Below are 25,860 nucleotides of genomic sequence, written 5' to 3' on the forward strand. Positions count from 1 at the left end.
CTTAATTCTGGTGTCATATGTCATCTGAATTCCAACTAAATCAAAGTATCATACTGAAAGCGACCACTATGTATTTACTTTTCCATTAGTGAGAATACTCAGAACATGTTTTTTTAACAACTGGTGATCATCTTACTTGCACAAGCAGCTTTTCAATTTTTTTCTTTTTTACAGACTATCATGCAAGTGAGGAAATCACTATTTGTTCCCTGAATCACTATTTGTTTCACTCTTTTAATAAAAATCTAGAAAATACAGTATTTTTTCATCAAGATCTCACATCTTTGCTTCCACATCCAGAAACAAAACAATCATTTATTCAAGTCTAAAAAGGATTACAAGATACTGTAAAAAGCTTAGGATGTAGTTCTCATTTGATCTCCTTAATTAATTGTTTGTATATTTTCTGAACTTATAATGAATAGAGTATAATAGAGTTATAAATTAAAGCTATATTATTGTTTCTAAACAAATCAATTCAGAGAAGATCCCCTAGGAAGTTTGGATCAAGTTACTGCAGCATGCAAAAGCAGTACATTTACTCAGTCTAAAGTTCCAATATAATTTTCCAGTCAGATTCATGATTCAGCAACCGCAGTGCTCAGTGCTAGCGCTGCAGCTAACAATTGCATGAGCTTGTCCAAATCCCAGAGGGAATTGTTTTCTTGCATCACTTAGCTTTTTTGCCCATTCTGCAGAGTACTGAGTATTAATGAAACAAAATCACTTTCTTAGTATGATACGTGACATAGTTTATTTTCAGTAGAATACAAGACAATTCATTGCAATAATTATGTTGCAAGGTAACTGTTTTATTTTGACCTAATCTATTTCATTTTATTTGTAATTCTCTATAGCAAGGGCAAAATAATCAGGTTTCTAATATTTGGCCAAAAAGTCCCACGTCTCTGAAGGCATAAATGTAACGTGATTGCTTGCTTTTCTCCACTCTAAATACAGATACGTTTCATACATAATAAGCTCACAACAAATGTTCCAGCATTTGTACCAGCTACGAAATAAGTAATTCCCTGGAAATGTATTTTACCATTTTCCTGTGAACCTGTCAGCCTTCATGTTGCTAATACAATCAAAAGTTGATTCTGATTTCCTTAGCGCTAAACTACCTTGCATAACTTTATCTCTTTGTCTTTGGATCAGTAGCTTATTCATGCTAAATTCAACTTAGAAGCCAGTTTGACAAACTAAATTAATTAGATGTCATGTAACACGCTAGTTTTCTACTAACTCCAGTGGTTACGTTTTTCATTTTTTGTTTCCCAGCTGTATAAATCTTACAAGGAAAAGTCACTGAAAGTTTTCTGTTTGTACATCTTACATTTCCACTATCTATTCCTCTTGCAATCTGTGCTAAGCACATGTAATAAAGACTACACTAATGGTGACTTAAATCCCTCCATCCCCTACATTTTACAAGGCATAACTGTTCTAGCACTACCTGGATCATCTGTCACTGCCCCAGCCCAGATGAGCTTCCTTATGTCTGTAAAAAAGGCTTCTGGTGTTTTGACCCTTTTTAAAAACATGCTATTGGCATTGTTCCCTCAGATATACCATTCTGCCTCATTTTAAAAGCACAGTACCTTAGAAAACTTCTGTTTCCCATCTTCATAGTGAATCTCCACATAATTGGAAGATAACAAATCACTGTCAAAAAAAACGAAACATCAAGATGAGAAAAATCTGAATATTCTTTACACTGCTATGTGGATGCTTTAGTTTGAATCTCCAAACCATTTTTTCTTTCCTTGTAAATTAGCTAAAAAACCAAACAAACCAATCAGCTTGTGACCAGTAGATGGTTTGATTATGCACTAGGAGACAGAGTGTGTTCCATTCTCCAATCCTATTTTAGTCTTCCACTATGTTTATCTTGAATATACAAAAATAAAAGTCCAGTGACTTTAGAATTTTGCTAGCTGCCCATAACTTTTACTTTCAACGTGTATGCTTCATTATTGTTTTCAAAAACATTTTATATTCCATCTAAAAATAATATACATTATATGCAAGAATGGACAAATATATACATGATTGTCCTGAAGACAACAGTGTTTCTGTACCATCTGTACTTTGCTTTCACTTCTGCAAAATCTTAACTTTTTTCCAAACATTTTCTTTAAAAAATAATCAAGCATAAATGCAAAAAACACATACTATTCCTTCTGCTTGTTTCACTTCTTCTTCTCAGATTCCTTTTTCACTCCTTTTTTTTTTTTTTTTCCCTAAACCACACTGGCAAGATACATTTCTGAAGCATAAAGAAATCCCTATACTGTAAATAACTTACAATTCTATTTTTATTTTTAGACACCTTCAATGTCTTGTTCACATCTCAACCAGTGAGAGGGTTGCAGCAGTCAGGGTTGCAGCACAGCACCCTCAGGACAGCAAAGCATTCAAACAGGTCAATTGGCACCATCATATTTACAAAATCAGCACGTTACTCAATGTGGTCCAGACTTCTCAGCATTTTTAAGGCCTCTAAGAGCCTTCCAAACAGAAAAGCCATGAGAACATCTGATAGGGACACAAATACAAAAAGTATTGCTGGTATGAATAAAAACCATCATTATGATGAAAGCCTGGTGTGACAAAATAGTTCTGATAGGAATTCATGACTAACGGGTACTTATAATAACACATCTCAAAATGAGATACCCTATAAGCAATCCTGACAACACTAACTGTTACTAATGGCTCATAAAATCAATTCTTCATCCTGCCTTTATCAGGCATTAAATCTATCAGAGCTCCTGCTGAAGTCAGTTACCAGCGGTTCTCTTAATAGTCCTTTTTCATAGCACTAAGAGAGAGCAGGATGAGCAAAAGAAATAGCAATAGCCATGAATAATTACTGAAGTCCCTCATCATTTGTTTTAACCTTCATTCTGATAGCAGTATTTAAATATATACACATTTAAAGTGCTGATTTAAAAATAAATTCAGCTGCATAAAATCGTTTTGACTTTCTTGATAGGCATCGTGGTAAACTATACATTTTCTGCAAGAAAACACAAACACTATGAATAGCACAAGTGCTTGACTTCAGTACAAACATTCACTGCGTTTAGCATGACAAAGTTCGATGCTTTTAAAGAGGATTATGTATACAAAGCACTTAAACTGAAGAGTGTTGGTAACATCCTTTTCTTATTTGTCTTTTTCATTATTATTATCAAGTCCTCAACTACTTAAAGGGATGGTATAAACAAGACTGGAGGTAACTAGCACAAGAGGGAAAATGGAAAATTCCATGAGGATGGTTAAAACCTAGAACTATACTCAACTAGAAGCAGCCTTAACGAAGTGGTTTCAACTGGCCTTGATGTTCCCACTTCAACCTCAATCATTCTGTTCTTGTAACTGCGCTCAGTAAATGCTTTGATTAGCCTTTGATCACAGCCAACCACCGTCTCATACAGTAGATGAGGTTAACCTCAGGAGGTGAGGTTCAACTGAAGCACAAGGAATAAAACTGTTTTGCTGTTCTTGCAAAACTCACATTCACACCATAATGCGCAAGTTTTCCTCAGCTGAAAGTTGAAGTCCTAAAAGATAGTTGCTTATACTTCTTGCCTTTTAAGCTAGTACTGCATGCAAAGGCCAAAGTTGTTCTTTTGATTTTATTTGAGTGTTTGTATTTAATACAAAACTTAAAACCACTAGTACTTTTTCTACTTGCACTCAGATTTTTAAAGACATACCTGCTTCCATTTGGAATTCCAAATTCCAAGTTCCATTTAGTTTCCTCAAACCAATTTATCTGTTTCCAAATCAAGGAATTTTATTATTATTATTTTTAATTTAAATCCTCTCATAGCCATGATACGTGACTGACCTCAGAACTGCCTTCACTACTCTCCAGCGCTTTTGGCACTCTGCTAGACTTGCAGTGAGTGGTCTCCCACTGTATCCATAGACTCACAAGCATATGTAGCTTAATTACAAGATTTGTCCCTTAGAGTTGTCCCACTGCATGTGACGTGAGAGCTGCTCAAAAGTTCTTTTACCCATCCTTTGCAGAATCTTTCCAGAATTCAGTGTTACTTTCCTGGATTTTGGTTGGGCTACTCTTGTAACTTGGCTATGTCCTCCAGCCTTCAGCTTCACATTACTTCCACCTATAAAGGGCTTCCTTATTTAGGTAATTAATAGAGTATTCAACATTATATGCTTATGACAGAATATTCCTATATATATTTTACATACATAAAGAAAGCATGCAGTAGACAGTGGCTTTTCCAGTAGACTATTCGCTTTCATTATCACTGACTTGCCAACTCTACTGTCTTGTGGACCTGCTGGATACAAGGCACGTCAATAAAATTGTCTGTACGGAGCAAATAACCCTCCAAAGATAGTCGGGGCCTGCTATTGATGATATACTTCCCAAACACCATGCTGTGAACAAAATGCACCTTTAATTTGTGAACAATCCTTCCGTTAAATACAACACAATCAACCACCTAGAAATTGGTAGATTCACAGATTACTCTATATCAGGGTATTTAGCACTAGTTTCTGATCATTACATTTTGTCAAAATTAACCACCGAAGTATTGCAAGGGCATTTTTACTGAATATTTTCCATAGGAAAATATTTTCCACAGGAAATATTTGATTTATGTATTCAATTGAAAAATATCAGTCATCTTAAAATAAGGTTCTACCACGGTTGGTACCTGATTCTTGCTAGCCACCTTCCTACCTATCATGTACTTTGGATCACTTATGGATAATTGCTTTTGTGGGTACCCTCCTTCATTTTCTGAAATCCTATCATGACTGGAAAAAAAATGCATCATATTGAGGCAGGTCACCTTGTATCACTTATGTGTATTTCTAGTACCAGTCTACATTGCGAACACTGAAAAGAACACATACTTTCAATCATTCAGAAATCCTTTAATGTATGCTGCTAATTTGAGACAACCGTGACCTTATTCAGAGCAAGAGGGAAGAACAGCAGGGGGGCAGTACATCTGCAGGCATTTTCCAACATGGCTTTGCTAGTACACGCAACCAGTTGCTCCTGTATTAACAACAATCTGCCTTGTTCTTTATACTGGTAGTAAAGTCAATATAAAGACATTTCTAATACACTTCTCCATGTTTATAAATGGTTAATATTGAAACGTGATACTGGAGAAAGTGGCCTTGGACTGAAAAATTCAGCAAAAATGTTCCACTACTGCTACCAAAAAAAAAAAAAAAAAAATTTAGGTACAGAGAAGTGTTCTATATTTTGCTAAAGTTACAGAGATAATAGCTGCAAAACTAAATGTAAAACTGCCACTACAGATTTTTTCTCTACCAAAGCTTTTACCTGTTATTAATGCTTCAACTCTGACAAAAATAAAGGAGAAGATTCCTTGAGGGAAAAAAAAAAAAGCTGATCTAAAATAACTTCATGCAAGTGGCATAAAAAAGAAAGGCCTTGAATATACAGTTTAAGGGCTCAGGTGCCTAAGGAATAAGGTGCAGAACTCATGCACGAAGTAGAGATCTCCACATAAAATAACTTTTTTCCTTCATTACCATTGATGGATTGCTTAAAGCTACTTTCGAAAGGCAGCTCTGAGTTTTAGAAAATATTTGTTGTGCCTCATCTGCATCAGACTGTGTTTTGTCACCTTTCAGTTGATTCATTTACATTTTGGTTCATTTGCAGAAATGCAACCAGTTTACAAATTCATTTTTCCCAATAATTGTGTAAGTTATGATCACATCAGAAAAAAGCCTATTTAGACTAGTACCACGTCAGCATGACTTAATAACAAACACTTGCAGCAAAATGCAACTCAAAATTAGATATGATGCACAAAGTCATGGAACAAAATAAAGTTGAGTCTGCGGTGTCCTTTTCTACAGTTCCCTCTATGCTACCTTGCTTGTCTTAGATAACTGTTTTTACTGAGTTGCCTCTTGATCTCTTGAGTTACGTTGAGAGGTGGCTTTAGACACATAAGCTAAATAAAGAGCAAATGGAAATGCCATTCATGGTTAACTTCTTTGAAGACACAAGCCAGCTGTTAAAGCAGCATATGCTTCCTGAAGAGCTGACATCCATATCCTTGGCACACATTTCACTTCTGTTATTACCAATAGAAGAGAACGGATGTGTAAGAAATAGCTTACCTCAGCTGTCATCTAACTATCCTTATGAAAAAAGAAAATGATTACGCTAGGAAAAGGACATAAGATCTCAGATTCAAGTAACTAACTTAGCTTCCAGGAACCCAGTATGCAGCCTGTGGTAAAAATCAGACTACAGATTAAATACATTTCTATCTTCTTCAATTTCCTTTACACTAACCTACCACCAATGATTTTTTTGAAGTATTGTGATTCAAGTTCAAAATCACACTTAACAACCAAGTTGAAAACCTTCTTGTTAATTACTTCACAGAAAACACATCATGTGTTTTTGTCCATTTATTTGACAGGCATATAGTAGCACATAAATATACGAAAAGAAACCTAAAGCTTTCTACAGCATTTTATTACATCATCAAGACACTGTCACCTAATAAATGGCCACCTACAGCCTTGTTTCAGTTATCAGTTTCAATTAGATCTAATAACTTTCTTGAAAATAAAAAACCAAAAACAAACAAAAAACACACTCTTCTGGAAATTTATTATTAATCTAAATTTCTAGTAGCTATTTACAATAAACGTTATTTGGCTACTGCCTTTGAAACTCTTCTGACAAGATTTTCTTGGGGCAATAAATATAAAAATAATAATGAATACGGACATTAAAAAAATCAAAAAGAATTCACTATTTTTTCTTACATCTTGGGGAAGGTTAAAAATCAAAATGTGATACCATGGATCAAGAATGTCTGTTTAAAATAAAAATCTGATGATGCATATGTATAGGTTAATTTTTTCTTAACTATGGAATGAAAGAATGTCTCTGCTACAAACATCGTAATGGCACACTTATTTAAAAAAGATCATTTCATGCATAGTCTGGCTTTTGTTGTGTGTGTGTTTTTGTTTGGCTTCTCTTTCAGATAAAGCATATCTGACAACAAATATGATAAGCTGAAATTCCCTCAGTGTTACTTCAGTATTGTTGTTCTTTAAAAGGTCTTCAAGTCAGAAAAGACTAACAGGAAAGCACATCCTGAAGTCTTACAGAAAGGTGCAGAAAATGCTACAGATTATTTTCTGGATTAATTTGCTTTCCAAAGTTAAAGAGATCTGAGTCAGTTCAAAGGAGTTCAGAAAACCATTTTTGATCCTCTAGTTAAGAACTTCTAGAGCCATTTCCTGACCTAATACCGTCCAGTGAGGATGGAGCATGCTATATTTTAATGGTCAGTTCAGCAAGTATTGTAAAAGCAATAGCTTGAAGAGTTTTTCAGACTATTAAGAGCAGCATCTTGCTCAGTTTCCACCAGGACTTCCTGTTACCACAGCACTGAAATCATACTGCTTTAAAAAGCGCTACTTGAAAGGCTCTGAAGAAATGAGCTGCTAGACAATATTACAGAAAATGAGGTCTGTAATATGGAAAATACCTCAGTCTAATTCATTATGACAGAGTATTCCTAGAAGAGCAATTGACAAAATAAAGATTTTATTTAAACTGTGGTTCAAGTTCATTCAGTATTACATTTTAATTGATTAATTTATTCCATAATCAGCAGGGAAAACAGATGATTTTGAACTATCAGTATGAGTTTTTTCACCCTCTAATGTAAGGTTGAGGGATGCCATCTTTGTCAGAATGGCATAACTGAATGGTAACCATATTTGTCAAAGCTTTCTTCAATTTAAAACATTTTTTTTTCTTTAAAAACACATAAAATAAACTTAGGTTTCATTTCCTCAGACAGAATTCACTACATGCTCTATTCCTTCAGAGTTTCAGGGTTCTCTCAGCACTGAGCTACCTGTGACACTAGGACTTCCTAAACTGGAATTGGTATAATTGTTTTGAATTTCTACATAGATTTCTATAAGTTTTTCCAATCAATCCTTTAAAACTCTTGTAAACAATGTAATATGTGCAATATCCTGTGACAAGATTTGCATCTTATCTTTTGTGAGAAGCACCTCCTTTATTTGATGCCTGTAGCTGTTACAGTGGGAGAGGCAATAAACGTCCTCATGCTGCCACGCAGATTTTCATAGCATTTTCTTATTTCCCCATATATGTATTTGCCGTGTCCCAAGCTTGTGGCCAGAACAATCCACCAGTCCAGCAGCTGCAGTCATATCTCAGGTGACCACCATTCATGATTCTGTTTAGAAGTGTGCAATATCCACACTTAATTAACTCCAGAATAAAGAATGCACAGAATAAAGTATTTTCAACACAAAAGCAAGTGGCCTGACAAGAGAGCTAACATTTACAACACCATCTGTATTTTAATAAGCCAAACAGCACATTCTCACAGGTTTTTGATAGTTTGTTAAATCCAGATTCTTTAAGATGTCTCTTCTCAGAGGCTCCCACTACGTTCCATGCACAAACATGCTTCTCAACAGCTTTTATATCAGCACTTAAAGCAGAGTTTCACACAGAAAGTAGCCTGAGTTTCTTGTATCCTGTTGAAACAAGCTCTAGTGTCAGTGACTTTACTGATAGCCATTCATTGCACAGCATGCATAAGGGCATTACTTAATTACTACAGGGAAATCCAAAACTTGAGTGCTTGAAAGTCAGGCACTCTAAAGTTAATTTTTATGGCTGCCACTATAAGTTTTCTCCTATAAAACTTACATTAGAACAAATGCACACACACACTTTGTCTTACAAAATTCTGCCAAAAAGAAGGGGATGAGATGATGGAAAAAGTGAGAACAAAAAATAAGAATATTTAAAAGACTGATTTGGAAAATTCTAGGAGGAATGAAAGAGGCAGATGACAGGGAGCTGAAAATACTGCTGAGAAAAATTTGAGATGTTGAGCCAAGAAAGAAAGCTCTTGGTCAGTGGTAGGATCGGTGCTGCCTCCTGCTGCCCTGCTGGAATAGTGAATAGGTGCTGGAAGACTGCACAACAGTGCACAAATGTGCACATATGCATAATATTAGAAAACACACATTTTTATCGTAGCTTTAATGACAGGATCAAAAACAATAACTGAAGTTAAGAGAATCCCACTAAAAACTCAAAATTATAGAAAAAATTTTAAGAGGAGAATAACTTACAATTGCTTACAGTTAACCCTTCTAGCTTGTGGTTGAATACAATAATTGAAAATGAAGTTTTTTCCACATTATCAGGTATTTGTAACTCTTGCCAAAATGAAGGAAAGCTTTTTTCATATTAAAGTGTATTAACAACTATTGTGAGGTTATAGTGTCTATCTTTCAGTCTTTTTAGATGTGGAATGCCCACCAAAGCAAATGATAATTTGTGATAGATTGCCTCAAGTTCTCAGAGAGGCAGTAAATCTACAGCTTCAGTTCTCAAGACTGCATATACGCACAGGAGAGGAGTACGCATGCAGAAATGTAAAATACTGAGTTCTTTGTATTTCACCTGTACCAGAAATTTTAAAAAGCAGACTGGAATTAAACTTGCTATAGTAATAATATCATATTTAATTTATGCAACTTCCGTATCTCATAAGAACCATTTAACAATCTATGTGTGTAGACTTGCATTTAAGAAAACGTTATACATATCTGAAGTTTCCTTCTGTAAAAGTTATGACTAGTTTTCTCATTTCCGTTTAAAATCAAAACAAAGACCAAGAACACTGACTAACTTCCTGTTAATGCCTTTGCCCTGTTTTCTAAATGATGGTAACAATCTCCTCTGTGACTGTTCTCAAGTGACATTCAGCCCTATAGAAACACATACCACAAAGGCAATGCAACATTTACGATGCTTTAAACTGATGGATCAAACTAGCTGTAATATGCTGCGTGCAATCCTGTACTTCGCATTAAGTGACAGCTCACACCAGTCATCATATTTTATTGTCTCAAATACTTAAGTCGTGTTACAGTTAGTATTTTTTTTTTCAGTTCATGCCAAAGATGCAGTACTTTTTTTCATATAATCATTTTCCTGGAAATTTAGGTAAGACTTGTGAAGGAAAAAGAAAGTAAAGCTGAAAAATACGAGCTGTTTTTTGTTTTCCTCTTCCCCCCAAATCCTAATTTTTGATAAAATTTTTCAATGGGAAAGGAGGGAATTATTATTCTTATTATTTTTAACCTTGGTTCTGTCCCACTCTGGTACTGTATATCCATTACCTGTTTGTTCCTCAACCTGCAGAATTCCTATAGATGAAGGCTCTATCATGGCTCCAGCCCCCAGAGGAGGAAAATCCTTTATGTAGAGGCTGGTGCAAAACCATCAAACAAAAAACTACTGCTTCTGTTCCAAAGACAATATCAACAATTGCCCTCATCGATGAAAAACAGCAAGTACACACTTTTAATTCATTGCTTTTTGTTAGCATTTCTCTCTGATGTGTTTTAGTACTACAGCAGAACATAAGTACTGGTAGCTTTAAACAGGACATAAGTTACCCACAGAAACTCTTGGTTTGCTTGCCCTTCAGCTGAAGGACTGCAATTTAAAATTTTCTCTGTGACATGTTGGTGGAAAGGGACCGATAGAAAGTATTCATCAGCATCTCACGCATTTTCTTAAAGCATAATACATAAATGATAAAAATATATTCTATATACTAGATATACCAGATCAGATACACTGGAATCATTAAGTACATAAACACGTTCTTTACATAAACTGACAGTATCGTTTGAGGGAAAAATTATTATTTTTTGAATTACTGAACATACCTCTAAAGTTTTTTTGTTTTTTGTTTTATATATATATAAATCAGGTGTTAGGACAATGCTGTATGTTACTTGTATATTTTCCCATACGTGTGCAGAAAAGCTCAATGACAGCAGAAGCTGCAAAAGCACTTTCATGCAATAATGCAAGATTATTTTACCTGTAATTTAGTATTGATTCCGTACTGCCACTTTATTCTTAAACTTTATCAGTGCAAATTTTCAGTGGCACAAAAGCTCTCTTCCAGTTTTTAGACAAACAGTTCCCTATCTCTAGCTGAGGACACACAAACAGGAGTGATATAAAAAACTAAACCAACACTGAGCTTTATTACAAGTTAGGTCTTCTAGACCAGAGAGTTATCTAAAATTATTGTTTACTTTACAGGTAAATACATTCTAGGCTGTACCTTCCAATGCAGCCATACCACTAAGACTCCCACTTCATTAGGAACATCATGATTACAGTGACAATAATACATTTTCCAGATCATTAAGGACTAGCCAGTCATACAAATATTTGCAGGATTCCCACGTGGCAACTTGAACAATTAAAATAACACCTACATGACAGTTCATCAGCATATTAAGATCAAAGCAAACAACATCAAAAACAAGAAAATCGACACCCTTCAAATACTGGTGCTACTGTAATTTCTCCATCTATAAATGGAGAGTGCGTAAACCACTGACACCTATACAGATCTAGTCTTTGCGCTTTCAAGTACACGGTGTCCAGAAATGAATATACGTATTATTGTCCTGAATCTGAGCAGTCGTGTAAATGAAACAACAAAGATGATGACAAACATCTCTAGCCACAGTTCAATATGCTGAACTATGTTACACCAGGACAGAAGTAGAAATGGTGTATATATCATTCTCTGTAACATTCCGCAAATATAGCAAGCATGGAAATATCGTAGCAATATGGGAAGTAAGTTACTAACACCTATCATCATTTCACTACTACCTATGAATAATGTTCACTGTAGGTTGCTGTGATTTTTGGTGCTATCACACAGATTTAGAAACTGTAGGTAGTAAAGTCATTCATTCTGCAATTACTTCTGTTGTAACAAGACATTTTTAAAAATTCCACATAAAATGTACACAGAATATGCTATTTCTTTATTCTTAATCATTGAGGTGTTCTTTTTAATTACCATAAAGACTGGTAGCATGAAGTTTTAACAGACAGCAATTTAATTATAGCAGAACTGAACTATAGATTTTAAATCCGTAATTGTAACAATCCACTTACTGAATGTGTATTAATATAAAGACCACTTTACAAATTTAATCGTAAATGCAAGTCTTAAATGCCTTTAAATTTCACTATTAGTTTTAGGCTTCTGAGGACCAAACTGCTGATTTATATTTATCATCTTCTCGCATCATTATCTTTCCTGAGTTACAAAGATTTAAAGCCATGTTATGGATGCCAGTAAGGGTAATAGCAATCTTGCTTAAAATAGGCTACACGTTGTTTTATATTAATAAACTTGGACAACAGCATAGTATTCTGCAGATCCTGTAATTTCACATGCCCTAACCTTGTACTTTAAGTTGAAGACAATTAGAACAGGACAGAAAGAAACCTCAAATTGTGCACTTACTTATTTAAAGTGAGGTCAAGGATGAATTTGGAACCAAAGGCCTCAATCTGGAAACTTGCCTGGGCCAGATGTACAGCCTGTAAACATGAATACACAGCAATACTATAGAGCTTTGCAAAACATTATAAGTTGTCAGAAAGAACAATTGAGCTTTATATGCAATAAGTATTTGTGACTAACATCTGTAAAAAACAAAGTTATGGAAACCACGCTCATTTCCTCCCAAGCAACCAGATTCATATAAATACCTATATTTTGTCATAGCTCGATGGCTACGTAACAAAAGCCTAAGTAGTGCAGTATACGGTTCTTTTAATTAAGTTTATTGCATTCACCTTAAAAGGCCCACAATAATTAAAGCATTTGTGATACAAGGCTTCTTATGAGAAAATCAGGGCAAAGCTTGTATTAAATGTTATGAAGGACTTATTTCAAAATAATCTATTCACAATTAAAAGCTTTATATCTGGCATTATAACCAAACCAATATATAGAAGATTCTACTCAAAACAAACAAAATACCACCGGCTAGTCTCACACAGGCAGTTCACTTTCACAAAATTCAATTTTTCTCAAATATATAGACTGTATATTTCAATATATTTTTTCTATACTTTGATGTCAGTTACAACAGACATTCAAAACACCTTCAGCTGTGTTCTAGAGAAATAAGAAGAGATGGTCCAAGAATTTCTTTCTGCAAAGATGGTCTTTCAGCAGGGCAAAAGAGATCAGATCTGAACTTCACTGGTAATATTCTAATCATATCTTGCTTACCCATATGCTAGTAAGATACAAAATAAGTAACTACATAAAGTTGGAATATTGTGCCCTCTAATCAAAAGACCAAAAAATATTGCTTTTAATTAAACGCCACAATAAATATTCAGATACATCACAAAACATATATAAAGTTCTAGCTGTTTATTGTGTAACTTAGATAATATGAAGGTTACCTTTTCAACCTGCAAGACCTGCAACTCTGCTTTACCTTTGGAATTTTTTTTCCATAAACTATATATTTTTTTTTATGTTCCTCTTCCACTCTTGCACTACATGGAGTACCACTGATTTTCATCTTCTTTTTCCTCAGCAAACATACTCATATTTTATAAAATCCTTCAACATCAACTTAAAAATCTATTTCCAGAAGTTGCTACAGCATCTAAATTCAGCTTTGGTGTTTCCTTTGCTAGTTTATCACTCTTTGCCCCCAGAATTATTATTTACCTTTCAACTAAGAAACTTTACAGTGCTCCTTCAAAAACAAACAAAAAAAGCCACACAAAATGTATAGTTATGAAATAAAATCTTCAGTATTAAACAGCCCTCATCCAAAACCTGTTTGTTTTTTTTTTTCCTTTATTAAAAAATGTAAGAATTTTAAACAATAAATTTAAAAGTAATATTGCTAGGTGCTCGGTATCTACAGTAATATGGAAGCAAACCAGTATCAAGCACTGAAGTTTTGGTTTCTTTGGGGTGGTTTTTTTTTTTTTTTTGTTTTGTAAATGAAGGGGTTGTCTCAGCAGTTCAGCAGTTTGCTGAAATAACACTGGACTGGCAAAGTGAGCTTGCAGATGCTCTGAGTTACCAGGTTGAAACAGTTTGAGTATAAATGGAAGCAGGAGACTTGATGGAGAAAGTCTGTTTCAAGGATGAAATTTATGCAAAAAGAAAAGTGATCCCAAACATCACCTTTAAATTACATTGAACAGAAAAGTAACATCAAAAGTGACTATTTATTTCTTCCAGGGTAGGCCTAAAAAAAAAAAAAACCAAAAACTTTTCATTTTGGTCCTGGTGCAGAATTTCTTTCATCTCCCCCAACAGACTGAGCATGACTTAAAATACCCGATATTTTCAAATGCTCTTTGGGACACTAGCAGCTTGGAGGCTAAATAATCATCTAAGAGAGAGATAACAAGTACTTAGTTTTCTACAAAGTACTTTTCTGGTTTTGTCACTATTATTGTTTTGACTGCCAATTATAAACCAAGTAACTAAAACTCTTGAATATATTTACTTTCAAAAACATCAAGCAATGTTTCAAGCTACTTAACTGATTGAGGAAATAAGCATTTAGTCAGAGTGCAGGATGTGTATCAACTCAAATAATAAAACGTTTCAAAATGATTGTGGCGTGTTTGTAATTATGTCTTCAGCTTTTGAAATCTGTGAAAATCCTGAAGACATCACAGATACCAAAAGTTTATGCTTGTATTAAAGAAACTATAAACTAAAGAGAGGGAATTCTCTCAAGTTCTATTAAATCCAAATGACAAATTCTGGTTCCTAGAAGGTCCTGACTCAGCAATTGCTGGAGGATGGGAAATCACTCTAGACAACAGCATCCCATGACTGTTACACCATATATCCCTCCCTAGACATCTACTGACTGCTCTTCAGGACAGCTAGGTAGATATCCAGTCTGATCTGCTATAGCTTTATTTTGTCCACTCAAGCCCATTCGGTGACACACATATAGCATTCTTTATTGGAATTGCCAACCCATCAACCATTTCTGCAACTTGAACTTATTTAAAGCGACTTGTATTCTCGGTTGAAAGTATTACCAGAAAAAAAAGTCAATTGGGTAGTATTAAAAATAATATTAGTGCTATTTCTGAAAGCAATTACTTCTGTATGTCTATTACTGTGCTTCACTTACAATACATGTAAGCCTGTACACAATTACTGTAAAGCAGCTGACAAGGTAATTTTCCACCCTGCAGTAGAGCATGTTCTCCAGCAAACTCAGCTCAAACCATTGGTTATAAAAAGAACACCAGATTTTAAATCCCTGCTGTTCAGCAAAAGCACTGCTTTGAATTCAGGTGAACATGATACTCCACCACTGCAGTGAAATACAGATCTTGTTCATCCAGTTTAGTAATGTATAATCAGGTATGAAAGCTGTGAGCCAGAAATCAGATAAAGGTAATGCAACTGTTTCATCCTGAAACTGACATTTTTCCTGTAACAGGCTAGCACAGAAAGCCACCAGTGAGCTGCCACCAGTGTTTTAGCCATTATAATTGCTGTGTATCATCATGATGTGAAACAGTATTTCAGAAAATCATCTGGGATAAGGTGTATACCAGAATCATTTCACAGTATTCTCTTACCAGCTACTGTGTAACATAACGCCTAAAGTATAATCTAAAAAGACTATAATCTTAAAATTGGTGCTCTTTTGATTTGCACATTACACAGGCAGGAGACTAAGTACCTTTGTACATGTTTTTTATTTTAAAATCACTGCAGAGGTGCCTGCTCTGACAGGTGTAGGCTGCTTCAACTGCAAAGCAGCAAAATTGCTGCAGAAAAATTGCACTGAAAGACTTGCTGATCAAATATATGGGAATGAGCTGAAGAAGGGTGAGAGTCTTTAAACATTTTCCTCTCCCTCGATCTGAGTTTAAAAAAAAAAAAAACAATAAAAAACATTTTTGTTCTCTGATCTAGATGGTCAGATTACTCATGTTGTCACTGTAAAAAGAGATTCTTCATATTAGGAACATCCTAAGAGTGCTGTAGCTTTTTGTGCAATGCAGTATCCCTGTTTTATTTCCACATCAATATCTCTGTTTTATTTCCACATCAAAAATCTATACGTATACATAAAGAATCCCACTTTCTTTCCCATCAATCATGAGCTTTCTATAAGTTTCAAGATATGAAAGGACTACAAGTTTGTAACTGGAGTCTAGTTTCTACTGATCCATGTCACAACTCAAAAGCTTGCTTTTGTTAATATGTTTGAGCATACTATCATCACAAGAAGCGACACCTTCGCAGTAAATCTACTCCAAATGCAAAAAATACTAAATTCTGTCACAAGTCTTTAAACAAACATAACAGCATTATTTAACTGACTGATACTACCTATAGGTCTTCTGCTGTGTTCACAGAGATAACGATGTCCATGCGATAAGCTCTTTATTTGCATGTAGCTCTGTTGACTGTAATAAGGGCCAAAAGTTTTCTCATTTTAAGTAGCTGAGCAGAGGGCTTCATCACTCCTGTTCTGGAATCAGAAATCTAAATCAGGTTTAGATAGATTTTATTCAATCAAAACACTTCTTGATCTAGACCTTCCTTCTGATAGCAGTACCAGTAAGCCACTAGTCTCTCACCGCATGATGACACTCAGCTACCCATATGTAGTGCTGGTGCTGGCCTCTAAAAATCATATCCCTCACTGGGTTTTGCTAACAAGACTCTACAAACTAGTGCATCCATACTTTGAATCACTTTTCTGTGGTATCTAACTGCCTATAAATACTAGACAGAACATATAAATTTCCTTTTCAGAAATATCATGACCCACATTTCAGCTAGAAAACAAGTATGGGGTTCTACACAGGCCACTCCAAAAGTGCCCTCCTATTTATTTCCATGGAAATTACAACAAATACAAAGAGCACAGCAACACTGTTCAATAAAACAAGTTCTCAGCTACAAAACATTTTCAACACAGTCACCACCATTTGCTATGCATTTTCACTAGCAGTGAACAAAAGCCTGCAAGCCACATTCACAAGAATCTGTACCAGTGGAGGTGACTCACTGTTTCACAGCTGCTATGACCGCATCATTGCTAGGAAAATGGTGCCCACACAGTCCATCTTTTATCAGCCCTAACAAATGGAAGTCAGAAGTCACCAAATCCAGACTATATGGAGGGTGTAGTACAACAGTCTAGCCAAGATTGGCACGGACTACAAACTGGTATGGGGCCTAGTGTTACTGTGTTGCAAGAGAAAGGACGTCTCCTTCTCTGGCCTGACTCCGGAAGTTCCAGCCTTCACCTTGGTCAGCACTGTGATCCAACGGTCAGAGTTGATGGTTTGTCCAGGTTCCAGGAAATCCAGAAGCATCACCTCTCTCCTATCACCAAAGACACCACGCACTTTACCCACTGAGGGCTGCATCCTGAATCTTCTCTTCTATAGGGAATTCACACACTGCCACTCTAGGAACTGCTGTTTTAACTCTGTCTCATAGTGGTGACACCTCATCTTGTAACCAGCGATGATGTGATCCAGGAAACTGTCACCTTCGGCTTCAGATTGGTTCAATAGGTCCTGACAGACTTGCATATGGTATTCTTTCTGCTCCCATGTGAGCATTTGCAGGACCCACCTGGTGCAATCTTTGTGATATTCCAACATTCAGCAGGCACCAATGAATGCCAATGAGTGCAATTTTTTTTTCATGTGGAGAGATTCAATGACACACCTTTGCTCCACATGCACTTCCATGTCTGACACCATTTTGTCAGATAGCCCCTCTGCTGCCATCTGTCACATGGCAACAAAGCGTGGTGGAACATTTGCAGGAAGGTTCATCCTCTACTGTTGTACCGTCAACATCCACCTCTGAGGTCACAGGCCAACAAAAAAGAATAGGAGGCATTACTTTTGGAGCAGCCCTCATACTCTGGGAAAAGTTTGGATAAGGCACATGTCCTTCTACTCTCAGAAAATAGGAAGACCAGTTTCGACCCTACTGTCAGTAACTACTGAAGATGCAGCATGCAAGTAAGCCCTTGTATTAATACGAACTCAGTACAGGATCAAAAGACAAAGCACATGTCATCATCTATTTGCAAGTACTATAAATTGAAGCTGCAGCACCAAAAATTCTGACAAAAATGCAAATATCAGCTGACTCCCCAACAGTCTATTAAACTCATACATAAGCTACATAAAGTTCATTCACTAATTTGATTGTTTCAATGGGGACTGTAATGTTTGCTTTAAATCCTCTTGTAATGAAAAGACTTATCCTAAGACAGGCAAAGGGAATATAGTAATTAATGCACATGACTTCTCTCTGTATTTCAGTAAGACCTCACATGATGCCACCTTTTCAGAGGCTATTAGCCATACATATTCTTCCGAGTTTTACAAAACAGGTCTGTTTTCTCCTCAATACCACCTCCTTCACTATGGCTGCGATACAGTTGTTTTCCTTTCATCGTGAGGTTGCCTCTTTCATGTTGGGCATGCTACATACCAAGAAAGAAACCAAGTCTCAGAAACTGCGACTTATCAGTATCTCAACCTTTCAAACAGGGTAACATAGCAGAAAACACAGCATTAGGCCTCGCAGAAATATTTTCTTTATTTAAATTACTAACAGCTGAGCTGAACAGAAGCAACGAAAGAAATCCCAGGGAAAATGGCACAAAATTAACAGAATTTTGGGGGGATAGAACTGTCTTCACAGTCAAAACTACTATTACATATTTCTTTCAGTCATTATTGTCTTAACATCCCTTTTTCAAAATTACACTAAGAACTTAGAATTAAGATGTAACATACATTGCTTCTTTATGACTTATGATTTAATTCAAGCCATTTTCCACTCAAAATTTGTTACATTTGCCCTGAACTGTGATCTCAAAAGGACAGGTTTTCCCTCTGATGGCCATCACAAGGATTTGCTCCTAGCATTCCATGCCAAGTTGTGGCCCATGTAGTCTTCCCCCTGTGTCCTAACAATCTGCATACGCAGTCTGTGAAAATGTATCAAAGCAGTTATCTGGCTCAATCAAGAGCTTATCAAAAGGCTACTTCCAGCTGCAGAAGTTTAGAAAGACACACAAGCAGAACACAAATGACTCAGAGCTTTTCAGCAAGCTTCAGGTTTCTTGCAAGCTTCTTTAGTGTGCTTTTATAAACAAAAGTACTCATTTTTTAGCATTTCATACTAAAAATAACTTCAGAAGAAAGGACAGTCTTAACTATAAGGAAACAGAGGTGTACAGACTTGAGAGTCTTCAAGTATCGAGTATTCAAAATATTTTTTTAGTGTGTAAAAAGAAAGTAGATTACACACTAGAACTCTGTCCACCTTGGAGAGCGACCATTTCATAAAGTCAAAACTACGCTGAACATTCATTTTTGTTCACAGCAAGAAAACATTCTTGGAAAAACAAGAACAAATGAGAGAGATTCTACCAACATTTTAGATTACATATGCCCTCTTCTCATGGCATTTCACCAAATTCAGAAGTAGAAGGAAATAAAGAATATCAGAGCTAAAAAAAACAATTAATTATTTAAATTTTGAATTCTTCAGTCAGCTGTTCTATTAGTCAGCTCATCATTTCTACACAGGTAAGGAAGGTTGCAGGCTCTTAATTTTATGAAGGGACTTCTAGAGAAAAACAAATTTTATTTCAAGTCATTTTACATAACTGTATTTCTCTAGCTTAACCTCTTTTTTCACACGCATGCATAACTTCTACTACTCTCCCCTCCTTAGAGTGATTCAGCATTTCTGAAGCGCTCAAGCCTAACCCCACTATCCAATGGCTTAAATTCTTCTGGCTACTACAGTGAAGTTCAATGCACATGGGTCTACTGTGTCATATACATAGTCAGGGAGTACATCCACATCACATACCTATAGATCATATATTACACTATATATTAAAAGTGATAAGAAAATTTAGGTTAAAGGACATACAGTTCCAAAAACAATGGAGGGAAAAATATACATACAGCAAAAAAAAAAAAAAAAGAAAGAAAAATAACCCATACTAGCATTTTAATTCCATTACTGCCCAATGTATCTAAGGGCAATTTCTTTTTTCTGAACATGAAAATAATCAATCCTAAATACAGATTTATTTCTTCACCCAACTGTAAAGGTATTTTTATTAGCTATGTGGGAGACAAAAAGTCTAACAATCAGGATTTATTACAACATAGCATTTATTTTAAATCTAGGAAAGGATAAAAGCAAGCAGTAAGAAATTCATTCCCTCTTCCTCCCAAAACAAAACTCCCATGCGCATCTTCCACAATCCAACTACTCAGTGGTGTTTTTATTGTTTGTGGACTGTTTTCCCTTTATATCTTAGGAAGACTTTTTCATCCGTGATTACAGTGAATGTTAAACAGGACAAAATAACCAAAATACTCATTATTGTGTTATTGGTGAAACAGATGGAGGAGCAAAGAAGAAAAAAATCTCATGCAAAGAAAGATGCAAGAAGCAAACTGAGTGAGGGAAGGAGAAGTTGCAGGAGAAAGGGAAGCGCTGTGTGGTGCTCCAGGAATAGGAAATTTAAAAGAAATAAGATAATAATAATAATAATAATACAATCAATCCAGACAAGGAACAAAATCAACCCTCTCATTCAGTTAAAGAACAAAGCAAAATAAGTATCATGTCAGAAGAAGTCAACATAATGTCAGCCTCCATGAAGACCCAAACTTAAAGGACCTTTCTGTGGGAAGAACTGCAGTGTTAGCAATGCCAAGGCTTAAAATGGATACTGAGTGGAAAGATCCATTTTACACAATACTCAGCACCACACATACCTAAAGAAATCAATACCAATTCTGTCAGCACTGATTTCTGCAGAGCTTTACCCCACCAGGCAGAGAGAGAAAAGGTAGGGCATAGAAAGGATAGGCAATGGCAGCAACGTTCTTGTGAGAATGCTGGTTAAGTAAAGAGACTGGCAGACTTTCACCTCTATGCGTTTCATGAAAAACTCACACAGGAACATGGAAGAAGCAATATTCCCAAGGCAGGTCTCCAACCAATTGCACTCCCCTTTCTTCCATATCCCTCTCCTAAGAAAGGACAAAGTCCACAGTGTGTAAGTATTGAAAAGAGTGGTCTCACTTCAAGGGCAGCTCCCCAGGGTTCAGGGAATAAACCTCTGCATTTCCCCAAAGGAAATACTACGACAATACTAGTGAGCAGCTTCAGAAAACAGAATTCTGAAGGACCTACGCTTTTTCCATGTCTCTAACGTTTGCATAAAAAGAGCACTTTCATTCTGCATGAGTTATGAGGGGGTAAGGAAGGAAGGTTGTTTTTTGTAGTATACCACTGACATGGCTTATTCTTTCCTAAATAACATCTGAGACATTTTTAAACACACTAGAAATAAAAATCTCGCATGCTTCGAGAAGGTTGTGGTGTAACTTCTGAGGATAGCCTTATTTTAAGTAGTCTCATTTTCCAACACTGGGACGATTTTTCTGTACCATACAATGTATTGGTGTATCTAGATGCATCCAAATACACGTGCTGGATCCAAATTCAATAAGCTAGGAAGTAACCTTTCTTCTTATGAAAATATAAAAACTACACAACTATTTCTAAGATTATACAGTAACTCCATATTAATTTCATTTCTCAAATGTCACAGTATCAACAAAAGCATAACACATACTAAATTCATATTCCAAAAGAAGTGTAATTCAATTGGTAAGAATTCCACTATAGCTAAGTCTTTCAATAATACCATATACACTTATCTGCTTTACTGTCTTTTTCTACCATGGCAACTTCTTCCTACTCAAACCCTCTTTATCTTCACTTTGCCTTTTTAACTTATTGGAAAAAATGATTTTTTTAAATATAAATTTATGATAAGTATGATGGAATAATTTTAGAGGTAACAGAGTAACAGAGTTTAGAAGATGTTTACCTCTACATCAAGTTATTCCAAAAAAAAAAAAAAGAATTATCCAGTTCCATGCAATTTCAGAAATGTTTATATCCACACAAAATAGAAGACTAGATTAGATCACAGAAAACAAAACACACCAACCCCACACATCTTACATTGGTCTTCGCTGGTCATACACTGGCAGGAAACCAATACTGCATTTATTAGGTAGTGCGTGATACACTCAGTGTCAAGTAACTCACGTCTTAAGTTTAGATTTCTAAAGAAGATCTCCATAAAGTATTTCTCCATTGCAGAGCAATTTTGGAAGAAGCATTTTGCTGATGATGGTACAAAGTAAGTCAAGCTACCAGAAGCTGCACTGGTCAGTCAGACCAATTTTGAGTAATTACCATTCATTTTATCTGCAGATCAACTACGGAACCACCTTGAAACTTAAAATCTATTTTAATTAAGACACAGGAAATCACGTTCTTGTTTAATTACATGTTTTATATTAATTCCTAAAAACAATGGTAAGGGCCAACGTTAAGTCTTGAAGATCTACAAAAACACACACAGTTCTGCATTTCATATTACTTTTTCTTTTTTTTTTTTTTTTTTTTTTTTATAATTTCATAGAGCAGTCTCTTTCTACCCTACCTTATTGTGTTTCTGCTGGTGCCTTGCCCTAGTATCCAGGACATGGTAAGGGGTTTCAGAGTCCTTGTTAATGTAATAAATGAGTCTTGAAGGCAGTGTGATTTCTTTCTGGACTGCACTGCTGTAGCTGTTATTTTCTCTGTTGCTGCTTTTATTCAGTTGAAATGCATTCTCTTCATCTGCCAGTACCCCCTCAGTTCTGCCTGCCGTTTCATTCCAATGCAGGTCTGAGGAAAAAAAAGATACACCAGCCATAAATTAGATGGCAGAATATGTTTATTTCAGTTTAAAAGTGACACACTTAACTCACAGTTTTCTAATATTTAATTAGTTACTCAAGAAAACAAACAAAAAAACCCCACAATTTATTCACTGAGCTAGATCTGATTCATTTTCACAAATAAAATGGGTTTGGAAATAACATTAATTATTTAAATGCACGTATGTACCTTTTCACATACAGCCATGGTTAATAAATATTTTAACACCTTTCAGCTACTAAGAGGAAAAAAAAAAAAGGTCTTACCGGATACATAGTTATACTCTACAACCTCCTGTACTAGCTAAGGTCTGTTCCATGTCAAAAGATACACATACGCATAAAAAAATAAATACACATCTACAAAGGGATTGAGAATTCTTGCCACCTTTCTAAGACAAACTGAACTCTAAAAGCACACGCGCCATACATAATAGGAAGTTCTCCGCATCCTTTAACTCTGACAAGAGCCTTGGCTTCAGTGGCACCTTTTCAGATGAAATGCTGTCTCTTTCCGCGTTAAAATACAGTCAATCAACGTACAGCGTAAAATGGGCAGTAAGGCGATTTGCAGAACGGCTGTATGCAGTATATTCTACACCACCTAAGTCGCTCGGAAGCAAAAACCGGCGCAGGCAGGCAGCCAGCCGGGCGAACCAGCCGGCTCCCCGCTCAGACACGCACCCCGACGCGCGCAGAAGCCACCTATGCCTTTTTGTCGCATACCTCAGCAGCGTTTCTCCTCACACCACCCTCCGTGCAGCACTGCAGCACCGCCTCAGCACAGCGCAGCCAGGGAAGCCTTACATTTTTTCCGTTTCGCGAGCAAGGAAAGGAAACCTGTTCCGAGCGCCGTGTTACACACGGAGGAACGGGCGCGTACACAAAGCTGGAAGGGGCGGAGGAAGAGCTCGCCGGGTGGCAAGGCGTTCTATAGGGGTTCATCACCCAAGAGGGAGGCAAGGGGGTCGGGAAGGGGCGCAGAGAGCAGCAGACGCCTCGCACGCGGACCCGCCATACCCACCGTCTGCCGCCGCAGCCCGGGAGCGGGCGGAGCCGTGGAGCAGCAGGAGCGGCACGACGAGGAGCGACAGGAGCGCGGGGCGGCCGCGGCGGGGCTGCCGCAGGGAGATACTGCCGGGCGGCTTCATGGCTCATAGCGCCCCGAGGCGGCGCGGGGGGCGGCCGGCCGGCGGGCAGCGCGGGGCCCTCACCCCCACAGGTCGCGCCCGCGGGGCCGGTAAGGCGGGGGAGGTGGGGGGGCCGAGCAGGCGGCTCCGCGCCGCGGCACCCGCCCGTCTGCCTTCTCGCTCGGCCGTGACTGGAGTCCGCTACCTCAGCGCGAGGGCGGGCGGGAGCGGCGCGCGCGCACTTTCTCCTTTCCTCCCCCCCCAACCCGCACAACCCCGCTGCAGGCGCACGCGCGGCGGGGCCGGGCGGTCACCGTCCGCTGCGCTGCCGCCGCCCCAGCGCGCGCCGCGGATGGGCGGGCGCTCCCAGCCCTTGCGGACGCCCTCTCCCCCCGGCACGCGCAACGCGAGCCATTACGCGCAGCCGCTAACGCCTCAGGCAGGTGGCGCGAGCCCCCCGTGGTCACGGCCCCGCTGAGGCGGCACCTGAAAGCGGGCTGCGCTCCGCGCTTCGCGGCCCCGCGCTGCTTCTCCTTTGTCCCCGGAGCCCTGCACCGCGCATAGGCGCGTTTCCTCACTGAGGGCAGCAGCCCTCGGCCTCCAGTCGAGCACGCCTGGGTGAACCACGAGGATGAGGAACAGTTGCAAAGATAAAAATAACTTCAGCCACATATAAGATAAATCTGCATCTTCAGAATCATTCTGTAGCATCGGGCGTCAGGAGACCTTACAGCTGCATTTACTCATAGACCAGTCTGGATGCTGAGCTCATAGCGTGCATTGTGCCTGCAGACTCGCGATATCCAGGAATTTTATTTGGGTTCAGGCCTCCCTGCTGAGGAAATAGACATGATTCTCTTTTTTTGCCTGGATCTCCCTTTTTCTCATTCATCCTATGCTGAGTCCAGGTACCATGCAGATTTCCAGAAATACAGGAATTTTCTCTGCTTCATCTAACTTTCTTCAAAGACCAGCCTGCATTAACACAGACTTGTATCACCAAATTCATTACCATAGCTAATTTAGAAGATATAAGTAACTTTACAACTTCATTACCATGCCAACTGTTTTATAGCAGCACCATTACTGATTTTTTTAAAACAACGAAATCATTCTGATCTGCACATGCCACTTACCTATCAGCACATGCTGGTCAGACAGTGCTACATGGGGAAGCTCAAAATTAAGCATGTAATACCAGCCAGCAGAAAGCAACAGAATGGCCCAGTATGAAAAATGGCAGAAAACACCTCAGGATTGCTGTTGTCTGGGTCTAGGGAGATCCTATAAAAATTCTCCATATAAACTGGTGTTCCTTGATAGCTATTTTCCCAGACACTCTCCATGCAGCCCAGCTGTTCCTCAGCATCAGATGTCACCAGAACCTCTCAAGCAGCACACTTAGTCTCCCAATCACTGATTGCCACACTGCTCAAGCTGTGTTTTATGAAGCTGATAAAAACTTTCAGGTGGTCATGCAGCTGGGAGAGCATAATCAGCTCTATGTGAAACACCCCACTAAGAATGACAGCTGCCTTTTATTTTACAAAAAGAAAACAAAACAGCTTTCATCTTTGAAAGACACTGAAATAATCTCAGATTGTACTGTGAATGCCTGAAAGCAAGATATCAGAAACAAGGATTATCATAGTAACATCCGTATCCAATGGAAAGAACTGAAAGCTGAGTCAGAGGCATGCAGGAAAGCACTGATAGCCAGTGCTTCAAGATTGGCTATGGCGAAAACGGATATTATGCAAGGCAGACACATACTTTCAATCCAGGTGATAAACAAAGTTTGCATCACAGCTCCAGACCATTGCTCTGAGCTTTTAAATTCATCACTCGCTTATCAGGATGGGGGTCAGTGAACACATGGATTGAAAACACAGTGCTGCAATTCAAATTGAAAAGACTTCAGATGCAGAACTGCTGATAGCAGTCTTCTCTATTCACACT

General features: G+C 37.6%; 1 protein-coding gene across 9 annotated transcripts in view; it reads right to left on the bottom strand.

The window, feature by feature from the left end:
* Positions 1 to 24,165, bottom strand: part of ADAM23 (ADAM metallopeptidase domain 23) — a 71,536-nt gene extending 47,371 nt beyond the window's left edge. For 3 of the 9 annotated variants that reach the window (XM_021400739.1, XM_021400743.1, XM_021400742.1), the window contains exons 1-4: positions 23,796 to 24,163; positions 22,513 to 22,739; positions 12,423 to 12,499; positions 1,605 to 1,668 (exon numbers count right to left, since the gene is read on the bottom strand). In XM_021400739.1, the coding sequence (XP_021256414.1) occupies positions 1,605 to 1,668; positions 12,423 to 12,499; positions 22,513 to 22,739; positions 23,796 to 23,922 (495 nt within the window). In that variant the 5' untranslated portion in view covers positions 23,923 to 24,163. Of the gene's footprint in view, positions 1 to 1,604; positions 1,669 to 12,422; positions 12,500 to 22,512; positions 22,740 to 23,497; positions 23,756 to 23,795 lie in introns of those variants that run through there. The other 6 variants (XM_021400736.1, XM_021400741.1, XM_021400738.1 and 3 more) reach the window with 5 other exon arrangements.

The sequence above is a fragment of the Numida meleagris genome, chromosome 5, assembly GCF_002078875.1.
Source record: "Numida meleagris isolate 19003 breed g44 Domestic line chromosome 5, NumMel1.0, whole genome shotgun sequence".
Lineage (NCBI taxonomy): Eukaryota > Metazoa > Chordata > Aves > Galliformes > Numididae > Numida > Numida meleagris.